Source organism: Mustela lutreola, chromosome 5, assembly GCF_030435805.1.
Source record: "Mustela lutreola isolate mMusLut2 chromosome 5, mMusLut2.pri, whole genome shotgun sequence".
NCBI lineage: Eukaryota > Metazoa > Chordata > Mammalia > Carnivora > Mustelidae > Mustela > Mustela lutreola.
The window spans coordinates 152,870,249-152,884,595 of record NC_081294.1 but is presented as its reverse complement, the minus strand read 5'-3'; the positions used below and the strand labels follow the sequence as shown (position 1 = coordinate 152,884,595).

General features: G+C 39.1%; 1 protein-coding gene across 1 annotated transcript; it reads right to left on the bottom strand.

Moving 5' to 3' along the window:
- Nucleotides 1-1,022: 1,022 nt before the first annotated feature.
- LOC131831204 (interferon-gamma-inducible GTPase 10-like) lies at nt 1,023-2,348 on the bottom strand. Its single transcript, XM_059173377.1, has one exon. It carries the CDS (start codon nt 2,346-2,348, stop codon nt 1,023-1,025), a length of 1,326 nt encoding a protein of 441 aa, XP_059029360.1.
- Nucleotides 2,349-14,347: the final 11,999 nt, after the last annotated feature.

Here is a 14,347-nt window from a genome sequence, read left to right as displayed (position 1 = left end):
CTTTGCAACCCCCTGCTAGCCATTAATCTACCCTCAATTTCTATGGCCCAGGTTCTTCAATGTGAGATCACTGGGGCAAAGTGTAAATGAGTGTGTAACTTTTATGGAGATGGCCTAATTCACCACATTATAGGCAGATCATTTTGTGCAAACACCAATATTGCATGACAATAATTATTTCTCAACCGTTTCGCCCATGGAATATGACACGGAATGTCAAACTATGCAATCTCCTCCAATGTAATGACATGATAAACGATATGTTAGTGATATGACATTTCTAATTTGCATTCCTCTTATTAGATGAGGGATCAGATATGATTAAGAAAAACTTTTGTAATTTTTAAAAATTTCCACTTAGATTTGCCACAATCCTCTTGTCTCTTATTCCTTAACCTCTCAAGTTCAGACACAAAATACGCTGAGAGCAACCAAGGGGTGTTGGTTGCAATACGCAATCTTTGGACTATGTCCCCGTCTTATGCACTTGTCCCTCTCACAAGTTACCCCAGATAACAGTTTTCGTTAGTTGATGTTTCTCTTTCATTTCCGGTGACACATGTTCAGCTTACCATCTGTTATGTTCTTAAATAAAATGATTAAGTCTAGAGAGGTCAAGGAGGATATCAGTCACCTTAATTGAGAATCTATTAATGATCAGAATGTATGCATTCCCAACAAAATGTCAGGAACACCAAAATTGCACTATGTATGCATTCATTTAAAAAATCGTTTTTGAGGACCTACTGTGTGCACAGCCATTTTTTTTACTAGATGTCCATAGAGAAACCAGTGCTGGCTATGAAGTAACCATCACACAAGGACTAAGATCTTCTGAAGGAAGGATTCTTTAGAGCTGATTGCTCTTATTATCAAATAATAGTCCCTAAGGGGGTAGTTTGTTCAAGAGTGTATTATGGAAATGTCCATGATACACCTTGAGGGCAGTGGGACAGAACTGCATCAAGGGAGCCCGAAGTCAACGTTCCAGGCACCAGGCACCATGACAACACTGAGAAGAATCAGGAGCTGGGTGTCTCACTTTTCCCATTATCATTCCTGACATGCTGAAGTAGGGAATTTGGTCCAGAGCCCACAACATCCTTAAAATTGTCTTCTCTAAGAAGAACTTTAGCATCCATTGCCACACACTCAAGGAAATAATTTTGTAAACAGAAAATCATCTCAATGTAAAAAGGAGAGGCACTAACAGGGCAGAATTTTTCCACATATCTCAACAGTTTTTCGTCTAATGACTCATCATCCTTCTCAACTGATAGCAAATGGGGAGATATGAGGTTTGCCTTGAGTTTCTGTACAGACACGTTAAAGTCCTTGGCTGTGGTTTCCAGGGATGCATCATCCAGACTAAAATGAGACCTGTAGAAGGATAAACTCTCCTCCAGTTTCTCCATATCATTATCACTGAATGAACCCATGAAAAGGCTGGAGGCCGAAGTTCCAGCCTTCAGGGCCTCCAACCAGACCTTCTTTCTCAGGGAATCCCTCCTCTCATCAATGGCAACCTCAGCAACAGTTGACAGGTATTGCATGAAGATGTGGTGCTTTTGGTTCTTGTGGATTGGGAGCTCCCTCAGAAGCGTGGTCTTTAGGCATTGGAAATCAAAGTCAGACAATTCAAGGCTGAAGACTAGGAAGATGTTAGTGTCACCCATATTGGCTTTCTCCAACTGAGTCACATAGTAATTGCGGATCCTTTGCAGGACTTCATCCTTATTGAATGTGCTGGGTTTCAACTTTCTTAGATTCTTTAAATCAATGTCCACTTTAGTTCGGACAAAATAGAAATGCTTCTTCATTTTCCTAATTGCCATAGTCAGATGCAAATCATTCTCTTTGAAGCATGTAGCAGAGATGACAATAAAGAAATCATATTCCCCAAATTTCATTTTCTGCAGATACTCATGTAGTGGAAGTTGAGTGGTTCCCAGGCTAGGCAGGTCCCATAACATCACATTGGGAAATTTTTTGTATTCGTATTTGGTTCTCTCCAAGTTTATCTCCAATGACCCAGTGTGGGCAGCGTTTTCATCATCTTGCCCAACTCCCAGCAGGGCACTGATGAAGCTGGACGTCCCTGCCCCAGACTCCCCAATCACAGCAATGTTCAGAGGGGCATTGTCAATGTCTCTCAGTGCATCACTAATTGCAGAAACTGCTCTCTGAAGGTCCCCCTTCTCCAGGTCTGACTGAATCAATGTGATGGCTTCCTGAGAGACCATTTTACTTTCCAGTTTGAAGTCCTTAAAAAGCTTGTCAAGGCTGGAGACCAAATCACCACCCTCTGCAGGAGAGGGTGTGGAAGAGGAAGAGGAGGACTGACTCATGGCTGGAGCAGTAGAAGGCACTATGGGGAGGAGACAAGAGGGAAGGGAAAAAGAGTTAGTGCAGCAAGGGATGGCTTGGGTTATGCTCTTAGGGACAGGTATAACATCAGTTCTGGACACAACATTGTATCCAGAAGCCCTTCTTCTTCTGTCTAGGCATTGTGTGGACTTCTGACCTAGATGTAAAGTTTACCCTTGCTCAGGCTCTTCCCTTATCTTGGAAAGCTCTTTTTCCTTAAGGTATTGTTCAGTCTTGCTGACTAATTTTTCTATCCAAACTTTCTTGCCTACATTATCCTTTATTTATCTTGCTTCACTTGTCTGTAATGTAATGTTATGAATTTAGTATTTCTTCATGTGACAAGTCTAAGAAGACAGCACCAGCTCTTACTCTCATACCCCTTCTCACCTGTGGTGTGAGTCCCTCCAGAAAGTCCACTTCTGATCACCTCCCACCTCATGTCATAGACTTTGGTTCTCATATGGGCAGTTAAATAAGGATGAGTGGCTCCTTTCTTTCTCAGAAAAGATACTGTATATCTTCCTTAGGAGATAGAAACTTTTAATGGTTGCAAATGTGGTTTCTTTTTATCTAGAAAGTATGTTGGCTCATGGAACTAGGTGTGGAAAGGACTCTCTATTTTTTCTGGAGCAGAAACAGCAGGTGGTGTGGATTCTAATGTTCTAAAAAGTCATTCTGGACTCTCCACGTGGGACTTGTTATGGACCATCCCAACTGTCCCTAGATCCCACCCATCCCTTGCTTCCTGCTGTGTATTAAAGGGGACAGAACAGAAGTCAGGGAGATAATTCACCTAGTGGACTGGATAAATATAGAAAGTGGCCTGAATAAAGAGCTGTATAACGTGTCACTGATGTAACAAATGATGTTAACAAAGACTGAAATTGATTGGAATGTAAGGCAGCCATGATAAGGAGCTCCCTCTGTCACCTTCTCTGAGGTCAATGAAACTTAGCTTGTTCTGGAATCTTGGACCTATCTGATCACTGGAGGCGGGACCAGAAAAAAATCATATACCCAGCACTAAAAGTAATGTGAAGGATTTGTATACTGTTCCCTATAGCGATTGAGAATAGAGTATTAATTTATTTTAAATTCTTAAATTTTTTAAAAACTTTATTTTTTCAGTGTTCCAAGAGAGAACGGAGTTTTTAGACTAGGAAGCAAGTCACTTCAAGTCACCACTGATGTCTGGGCAGGATACAGGTTGGAGAGGTGTCTTTGTCCAAAAGTGAGTTATCAGACACATCTTCCAAGGGCTTCCTGGCAGCCAGAACTGCAGCCCAGAAGAGAGGATGGTGAAGCCAAATTGGAGAAGAAGTTTTTCAGACCAAGTGTACATTGTTTGGAGTCTCACACATACGAATGGGGTATGTGAACATTCTCCTTAGAAGAGTAAAGCATGGATATTTAGCTCATTATGGGTGAAAGGGGCACTAAAAATTATACTGATGTATCCTATTCTCTCCCCTTAGGAGGACAACCTTGCCTACAACAATGGATCCTTTGCCAATCATTGTTTTTCTGCTTTCTCTCTTCACTTAAAAAACTTTCTACTTCTACAGCTCACTGGAGCTCCTTTCTATTCCCAAGATGGGACACTACCCAAATCAAAAATTATTTAAGAAAGTCAATTAGGTCTTTAGAATTTACTTGGTTGAATTTATTTACCAGACTTATTGGCAGGGTCTAGATCCAAAGCAAACTTCTGACAGTATCTGGGGACAACAAAAAAACAGGTGTGGTTTCCCACAAATCCTTTTGATTTCATGTTTCTCTCAGCATTTCCATGGGCCATTGAAAGGCCATCTTGTTTTGAGCTCTGCTCTGTTTTGCCTGAGAGATTCTCATTGAATTGCCAGTCCAGGGTTAATGAATCACTCTGTCACAGACACAGCCGGCAGTGACAGAGCACAAGGCCTTAGCCCATGGTTGAGTCCAGAAGTCCACTTTGGAATCCCTTCCCCAGTTCCAGTCCATAGTCTGTATTTATTGCTTTTTGCTGGCTTAGGCTGTTCCCTGTTTCTTGTCTGCAGGCTTTATTAATGGAACCTGCTGGTTTAGCTCATGACAGACATTGGTGGTGATGTGTAGGAGGTGCTCTACGGAACAGTCCAGAGTAACTTCTAAACCTAGCTCCTGGCTGTGAACTCAGATTTCAAGTTGGCAACTGTTGGTGGCAGCTACAGTTCTGTGTGTGTGTGTGTGTGTGTGTGTGTGTGTGTGTGTGTGTAATCAGGCAGTGGTCCCTATTCTCCCTATTCTTGAATGTGTGCTGGTTCAATCCTTGCCCTGGCCCCTAGTTCTTTGGTTACTGCTGTGTCCATAGTTCCACTACCTAAGTACTTTGGTTTCTCTTAATAGTCCACGAGATAAAGGCTTAGCTTAAAGATAAACAATAGATAAACTAGTGAATAAATAACCAAGTGAAACATAAATGGGATACTTAAAAATCCAAAGAGGTAAGTGCTCTATGTGGGCATACTGTTTATTTTACACCTAAGAATGATGGTTCTGACTCTTACCATGTTGGTGGGAGTGCCAACTGGGGAAGCCACTCTGGGAAACAGTGTGGAGTTTCCTCAGAAAGTTAAAAATAGGGCTGCCCTATGACCCAGTACTTGTACTAGCAGGTATTCACTAAATATTACAAAATTGCTGATTGAAAGGTTATATACACCATGAAGATTATAGCAGTCTTATCTACAATAGCCAAATTACAGAAAGAGCTCAAATGTACAATAACTGATGAATGGATAAAGAAGATGGGTACACATATATACTGCATACACATACACTACGCAATATTATTCAGCCATAAGAAATATTGAAATCTTGCCTTTTGCAATGCCATGTACAGAAGTAGAGTGTATTTTACTAAGTAAAAAATTCAGTAATGGAAAAAAAATCACATTATTTTACTCATATGTGGAATTTAAGAAAAAAAGTGATCATAGTGGGCAAGAAAGGGAGGTGAACCAAGAAACCAAGAAAGAGATTCTTAACTATAGAGAAGAAAGTGATGGTTACCAGAGTTAGGGGTTGGGTGAGGTATGTGATAGATATAAAGAGGGCATGTATTGTGATGAGCACCAGATGTTGCAAGTACGTGTGGAATCACTGAAACTGATATTATACTTTATGTTAATTATCCTGAATTTAAGCCAAAACTTAAAAAGCAACAACAAAAAAAAAGAACTATGGTACTGGAAGTCATATGGAAGCCTTTATGGAAGCCATAAAGGTCTACAAGCCTGTTTTGTGTCCCAAATAACTTGCCTTGGTACCCTTCAGGTTGGGAGCCATAAAATAAGGCCAGACAAACATGTATCAGTTGCCCCCTATTTGCTATTGGATATAGGTAGACAGAAATGTGTGTTAACCTCCATTTAAGGCTAGCTTCCTAACAATCTGTTGTCAGCACTCAGAGGCAGTACAATGGTCATTATTAGGACTGTAAAGTACAGAGGAAGGAAAATCAAAACAACACAAAGAAATGGAAAGACTTTTCATGTTCATGCGTTGGAAGAACAGATGTTAAAATGTCTCTACAACCCACAACGACTACAGATTCCATGTAAGGTCTACAAATATACCAAGAACATTTTTCACAGAGATGGGATGAATACTCCTAAAATTGGTAAAGAACCACAAAAGACCCCACAAAGCCAAACCACCTTGAGAAGTAACACAAAACTGGAGGGATCACAACTCCAGACTTCAGGTTATATTACAACCCCACAGCAATCAACATAGTATGGTACTGGCCTAAAAATAGACACAGAGCCCAATGGAACAGAGTAAGACACCCAGGATTAATCCCCCAATTACTTATGCAATAAATCTTTGACAACACAGGAAATAATATACAATGGGCAACAGACAGATGGTATTGGGAAATCTGGACAACTAGCTACATGCCAAAGAATGAATCTGAACTCCTGCCTTATCTTACCTACAAACACAAACTCAAAATGGATTAAAGATGTAAAGTGAGACCTGAAACCACAGAAGAGTGAACATGCAGTGTTTTCTCAGACAGAAGCCACTGTAACAGTTTATAGGTAGGTCTTCTGAGGAGAGGGAAACTAAAGCAGAAATAAATGATGAGGACCACATCAAAATAAAAAGCTTGTGCACGGTGAAGTAAATTCTAAGCACAACTAAAAGACAACCTATTGAATGGGAACAGATATTTGTAAATGACATAGGCTATGATGAGTTAGTATCAAAAATATATAAGGAACTAATGTAAGCAAAAAATCATAAAAAAATCCAATTACTAAAATGGGCAGAAGACCTAAATAGCAATTTCTCCAGAGCAGATATCCAGATGGCCGACAGACACAAAAAAGATGCTCAGCAACACTTATCCTGAGGGAAATGCAGATCAAAACCACAGTAAAACATCACCTCATGCCTGTGAAAGGCTAACATTAAAAACACAAGGAACAAAAGTGTTAGCGAGGATATGGAGGAAAATGAATCCTCTTGCACTGTTGGTAGGAAAGTACACTAGTACAGTCAGTGTGGAAAATAGCTTTGAAGTTCCTCAATAACTCAAAAATAGAACTACCATAGAGTCCAGTAATCGTGCTAGGTATTTACCCAACAAACACAAAAACACCAGTGCAAGGGATGCATTATCTCTATGTCTATTGCAGCATTACTTCCAAAAGCCAAATTAGAGAAGCTGCCCAAGTGTGTATCGATAGACAAAGAAGATGTAGTATGTATACTCAATGGAATATTACACAGCCATTAAAAAGAATGAAAGCTCGCCTTCTGCAAAGACATGAAAGGGATTACAGTGTATAACAGTAAGCCACTTGTGCCAGTCAGAGAAAGACAAATACAATAGGATTTAACTCATTTGTGGAATTCCAGAAAGAGAACAAATGAGCAATGGGGGGGAAAAAAAGAAGAGGAAGACACAAAGTCAAAGACAGACTCTCCACTAAAGAGAACAAACTGATTGTTACCAGAGGATGGTAGTAGGGGATGGGTGAAACAGATGATGGGGTTTGAGAGTACATTTATCATGAAGAGTACTGAGCACTGTATAGAACTGTTGTATCACTATATTGTATGCTTCTAACTAATATAACAGTATCTGTTGACTATACTGGAATTAAAATTAAAAAGTTTAAAAATAATAAAAATAAAAACACTGTATTGTGACTAACATAACATAGTAAAAAATTAAAATAAAATAAATAAAAATACCTTGGGAGAATAACTGACTAATTTTTCATGATGTCTGATTACTCATTTTAGTGGTAATCTAAGGGTAATTATTAAGAACAAGTATAGTGAGTAAATGTTTAAGTAAAATTTTTAAAAGTTGTAGGTAAACTTTAAAGTAGTTTTCAAAATCTTTTTGATAACCTAATATCTCAAAGTTTTGTTCAAAGTAATGATGTAACTTAAGATCATTGAATACCTAGATCATTTCCAAGTAAGATAAAACATGAAACATTAATTACTACATACTGGTTTCTTTAATTTTGTTTTTGTTTTCTTTACATGGAAACTAAAGATAAATATAGGTCTATTGGTAAATGTTTTGGTCATGATTATTTGAAAGATTGTACTACAAAAGAGCATATGCTCCTAGAAATTATTAAATGCATTTATAAGTTTGCAATCTAATGAATTCTGAAGTAACATACAGTTAATCAGGGCTTACCCTTTATTTCCTAGAAATTGAAGTTTCTAACGGTGAAGAACTCTAATTAATGTGAGTTGCTAAGATACAAAAATAAAAAAGGAAGCATCTCTGAATGAAACAGAAGTAGGACATGTGCTTTTGGTAAAAAAATAAAATAAAATAAATAAAGGGTATGAGGGCTGGAGATGCGCTTTCTTTCTTTCTTCTTTTTTTTTTTAAGGCAAAAAAAGTTGTAGAAAGATTTAAAAATGATACTCTATAATGAGATTTTGTGCACTGTCAGGACTAACATTGGAATCAATCCATTCTAGTACAAAAGTTAGCTGATGCAAAATTAGAATTTGATTTCCTATCTGTTAAAAAGACAAAGTTCTGTGGCTTTTAACATGTGATACACTTTTGGGCATAGCTTCTGAAAGCTTCTTTATCATTTAAGGGATCTTTCTAGCATCAAAGAGCCTATATTTTACATTGTAGTTGTATAGGTATGTAAGTATTATAGAAATGACGTGAAATTCCTGGAAATATGCTCTGTCCTAGTATAATTTTATCACTTGTAATGACTGTCTTACCTTCTGAAATTGCTGTCGTTAAACAGGCTCACTCTAAAAGGACTTGAACCAGAGTGCCAGGAAAATGCCCCAGCTGTCTCTCACAAAGGCAGCCGGCCAAAGAATCTATAAAGAATGTGGCACATGTGGGTAGCATCCATTCTGCCTCTGCAAAAATGTCGCCTCATTGTGAAGTTTCTGCTATGCTGATGTCAGGGTATAAAGGCAACCCTCTGCTTCTGAGTCAGACAAAAGGATAAACCATGGCCATAAGTTGAACCGTCAGGGCTTTGAGAAACCCAAGAAATCTGTCTGCTTAATACTTCCTGGATTACTGGTAAAACACCCTGCCCTTTTTTTCATTTTGTTTTGTTTTCATTCCTTCATCCATTATGGTGCATTTAAGATGACTCAAGCTATGATTAGCTATTAGTGAGGACACTCGTATAAAATGGTGGAAATAGTCTACCAGCCATGTGGGACTTCTCAGGTCCATTATCCTGGAAAAATTATTTGTGCCTCCAGAGTTCTCACACGTATTCCCTCTGGACTTTGAACAGCTGCAGATGGATTTTATTCAGTTGCTACCTAGTATGGGTTATCAATATGTTCCTGTTATTGTATGTATATGTTTGTAATAGGTTGAAGATTTTCTCTGCTGCAAGGCTGATGCCCTCATGGTGGCAAAGCAACTATTAGAAAATGTGTTTGCTACTTGCAATATAGCTTCCACAATCTCTGGTGATCAATCAGCTGCTTCCTTGGATAAATGATATTAGCCTTAACAAAACCTTGCAAACTTCTTGGAATCGTCACTGGTCCTATCACTCACAATCATGATGCAAGTTTCAGAGATCTAACGGAAGTGTCAAACTTAAAAATTATAAACCTGTCCAAACTACTGGGTTTGCCTGCCCTAAGGGATTGCCTTTGGACATACGATCACTCAGTAAGCCACTTGTCTTAAAAGAGATAACTCCTTCAGCAGGGTCTTTCTTTGACATATTTAATTTTGATTCCTTAGTCTTGGATACCATGGCTTCAAACTGAACTCTAACATTTATCCTATAATTAGGAACCTTATGCCGCCTAGAAAACCCACAATAATCTGACAGGTACATTGTCTTCTCTCCACATTTTCAGTGCATATTCAGGGAACTAACCACTAAGCAAATAATCTCCCTGAGGCTGGAACATCAGAGAAGGAATGAAGAGCATGGATGATCCAAAAATTGTGAACCTGAAATCATCACCTGTGAGCATCATAGAGGGTAAGCAAAAACATGATGACATATGACTATCACGCAAGGGATCAACAAAAGCTGCGAGAAGCACTGAACAGTAGCTGGAGGTGGCCCCAGTTGCTCACACTTTGATCACATCTCCAAGTTCAGCTGAGAGTTGATCAAGAGGGGGGAACTGTGACACAGGGCCACAGGGTCACAGGGCCATAGCAGGCCTCTTAAGTTAAGGCTTTGACTCCTCAAACCAAGACCTACTATGGAACCTAACTACAGTTTAATCCTCCATGAATGTATCCTGGAGCCAGTCACCATTGGAATTGCCTGATCAGCATGAAGAAATTAGCTGATAGACCCTTTCCCTTCCCTTTGGCAGAATGATTTTGATGGAAACAGTGTATTCTTTACTGATGATTTCTTTCTCTCTTCCTCTAAAAACATGTCCATTCCTACAGCTCAGTGGAGCTCTTACTCTTCGCTAGATAAGATGCTGCAGAACTCAGGAGTCATTTAATAAAAACCAACCAGCTCTTTAAAATTTTCAGTTGAATTTTTTAAAAAACAGATAATATGCATTGTCTTTGCAGTGAAAGGTATTTAGGCATGAGATGTGGGTTGTCTGATACAGAAGTTCTTGGGGAAAGCCCTAATCCACTGACATCCCTGACAATCACATAATCCTTCTGTGTTCACAGGAATAAAGTTTGTTCTCCAACTGCCCTCTGAAAATGTCCCAAATAGTTAAATTCTCCAACTGGATCACAGTCATCCTTAGAAATCTGCCCCTCAGGCTATCAAGTCCACATCACCCAAAATAAGCATCTAGTCTCTCCCAGCCTTAGATATACAAATCTGTAATTCTGTTTTTAGATCTGTACTCAATCCACAGTGATGTCTTGCTTACTAGCTCCTGGAGGAAAAGAGACTCCTGGTGTCAGAGTTGAGCTCTGAATTGTATCCCCTGGCAGCTCAGGAAATTCTGGGACTGGCTGAAGAGCTCCTTGCAGCCCACAGCGGGAACACTGCTCTGCTCAGACTAGCCTTGCACTGGAACAGGTCCTGTGTGCTGGTATGATCACCGCAGAGATAAAGAGCTGATGGTCACCCCAAATGTCTAAACTGTGTTTGAGAAGCAGGCAGGATTTAAGTAATCTCTGGCTTCTGCTCCACCCTCACAGGAATCTGGCCACAGTAAAGAAGCAGCCAGCAGATGCAGGGCTCTATATTGGCAGGAACAGAAAGTGAAACAAAGAGCTGCAGGCTCCTTTTCTGAGAAACGCAGCCATTTTGCTGGAAAGGCATAGTAAAAGGCACCATGGCCATTGATTTTGTATGTTTTTGGCATCATGAGTGAGAGGAGGGAATAGGACCCCAGGCAGGAGGCCTCTCAGTAACCCCCAAAGGACACCCTAATCAGGGCCTGGGCTTCAGGCGAGGTAGAATTTGAATCCACAGTCAGAGAATATAGGCCTGAATCCTGGGAAAATGAACCTTGTGCTTTCTCTGTTAACCTTGGACAGCCCACACCGTATGTGGAGTGAAGCCTAATAAAGATTCTCTCTAGCCTTGTCCTTGGCTCCTGCCACAGAGGTTCAAAGACCCTGGGAATTTCCTGGGTGACAGGAGCTGACTTTGTTATGTTAATGAAGTGATTCCAGGCAGGATCCTAGATAGCTTCAGGTCAATGGCTGGTCACCAGGAAGACTAACCATGGGAATAGAGGGTGGAGAGTTTGGGTCAGCTGAACCTCTGGGGATAAGGGAGGTGAGAAGGGAGTACTCAGTCAAGTAGCCCATGATTTGATCAATCATATCTATGTACTGAAATCCCAATCAAAACTCTGCTAGGGTCAGTGGACTTCTTGGTTGATGTTTGCTTTGATGTTCTGGGAAGGTGATGTGTCGTATTCTATGCGGAGAGACATGGAAGCTGAGTACTTGCTCCCAGACCTCACCCTGTGTATTTCCTTTTAGATAAAACTCTACTCCTATGTGTAAAACTTTCCTGACTCATATGAATCATTGCCATGTATTAGCAAGCCTGAGAGGCTTATGAGAACTCTCAGATTTGTAGACTGTGGGTTCGAGATCCTAATAACCTAGTGAATTTGGCCACGTTCAGCTGGTGTCTGAAGTGAGAGTAGTCTTCTGAAACCTGGTGGGTTTTTGCTTACTCTGGGTGATTAGTGCAGGAAGAAAAAGGCAGTATAACCAGTTGGGTTGGAAAGTGAATAAGCAGTAAACTTGTGTCCCGGGGAGCCATATTATGGCTTTAGCTTTTACTTTTTTCATTTAGTTTTTGAATAAAAGGTCACTATATAGTTTGACAGTTTATAATTCAAGAGTTCTAAGGTTTATGCAATGCTGTGTCCCCCTCCACACAATGGCCCTTTGTCACATTTCTGTACCAGAGGAGACCGTGTCATTCTTATGAGTGTGTTGAGCAAATATGTACTATCTATAGTCTGCTTTTTCCAAAAATGACAGCATTGCATGAACAGTGTCCTGTACCCTCGGCTCTTTATTTGCTATTTGGTAATTGTTCTAGATGAACACACTCAAAGCTCCTCCTGATTCCTGGCAAAATATTTTTATTAATGAGTTTTCAAGCAACTATCTATTTTAGTGACAAGTAATTCAAGAAATAAGGCCTATGTGATCTACAGCTCAATAATACTTTCAATTTATAATATGAAAACCTGGTAAGCTCTGGTGAGTTTATAGGAATCCCTCTCCAACATGGAGTTTATTCCCCTCCTCACACCACTTTTTTTTGAAGCAAATTAACATTAAATATTCCATTAGTGTTAGGGGCACAACATCCTGATTTGCAATGATGTGGACAGAGATAGAGTGTATTATGCTAAGGGAAATACATCAGTCAGAGGAAGTCAAACACCATAAGATTTCACTTAGATGTGGAATTTAAGAAACAAAACAGAGGAGCAGGGGAAGAGAAAAAAGAAAAAAAGAGAGGGAGGCGAACCATAAATGACTCAATGATACAGAAGAAACTGAGCATTGTTGGAAGGGAGTTGTTTGTGAGATGGGCTCAGTGGGTGTTGGGTATTAAAGAGGGCTCTTGTTATGATGAACACTGATGTAGTATGCACTTAGTTCCCTAAATTCTACTCCTGAAACCAATATTATACTATATGTGAACAGAGTAGAATTTAAATAAAAACTTGAAACAAAAAGCCGAAACCATTTTATACATTACTCAAAGCTCAACACATCATGTGCAGTAACCGTTCGTCACCATACAACATTGTTCCAGTATCGTTGACCACATTCTCTGTGTTGTACTATTCTCTCTGTGACTGAATATTCTTTATAACTGGAAGTTTGTACCTCTTAATTTCCTTTATTTATTTCACCTTTGCCCCCACCCACCTCCCCTGTTTCAACTACCAGTTTGTTCTCTGTATTTAACAGTCTGTTTTGTTGTTGTTTGCTTGTTCAGGCGTCACATATAAGTCAATTTATGCAGTATTTGTCTTTTTCTTTCTGACTTATTTCATTTCCTCTAAACCACCCATGTTGTCGCAAAAGCAAGCTGTCATTTTTTTTATGCCTGAGAAATAATACATTGTGTATATATATATATATATATATATATATATATATATATCACATCTTGTGTATCATCTATCAATACATGTGTTGCTTCCATATCTTGACTATTGTAAATAATGCTGCAATAAACTTAAGAGTTGTAGATGCCATTTTGAATTAGTGTTTTTGTTTTCTTTCAGTAAATGCACAGTGGTGGAATTACTAGATTATATCGTGTTTCTGTTCTTAATCTTTTGAGGAATTTCCATACAGCTTTCCACAATGGCTGGATGAATTCAGTTCCCTTTGTTCCACATCTTCACTAGTTGTTATTTTTTATCTTTTTAATATTCTCCATTCGGACTGGTGTGAAATATCTCACTGTGGTTTTGATTTTCATTTCCTTAGTGATTAGGGATGTTCATCATCTTTTCATATCTATTGATAGTTTGTATGCTTTTGGGTTTGTTATTGTTTTTGGACAGGAGTAATGTCTAATCAGGTCCCCTGTCCATTTTTAAATCAGATTTTTTTTTTCGGTGCTGAGTTCAGTAAGTTCTTCTTACATTTTCTATATTAACCCCTTATCAGATATTTTATTTACAAATACCTTCTCCCATTTACTGGGTTGCATTATATTTTGTTTCTAGTTTCCTTCCCCGTGTGAAAGCTTTTTATTTCATTATAGTGACAATAGTTTACTTTTGCTTTTCTTTACCCTGACTGGAAAGACATATTCTCCAAGTATGTTGCTAAGGGAGATCTCCAAGAGCTTACTGCATATAATTTTTTAGGAGTTTTATGGTTTCAGAAATCACATTTTGGTTTCTAATCCATTTTTAGTTTATTTTTGTGTATGTTGTATAAAGTGGTCCAGTTTCATTCTTTTGCCTGTAGCTGTCTGGTTTTCCTAATACAATTTATTGAAAAAACTGCTTTTTCTTGGGGCGCCTGGGTGGC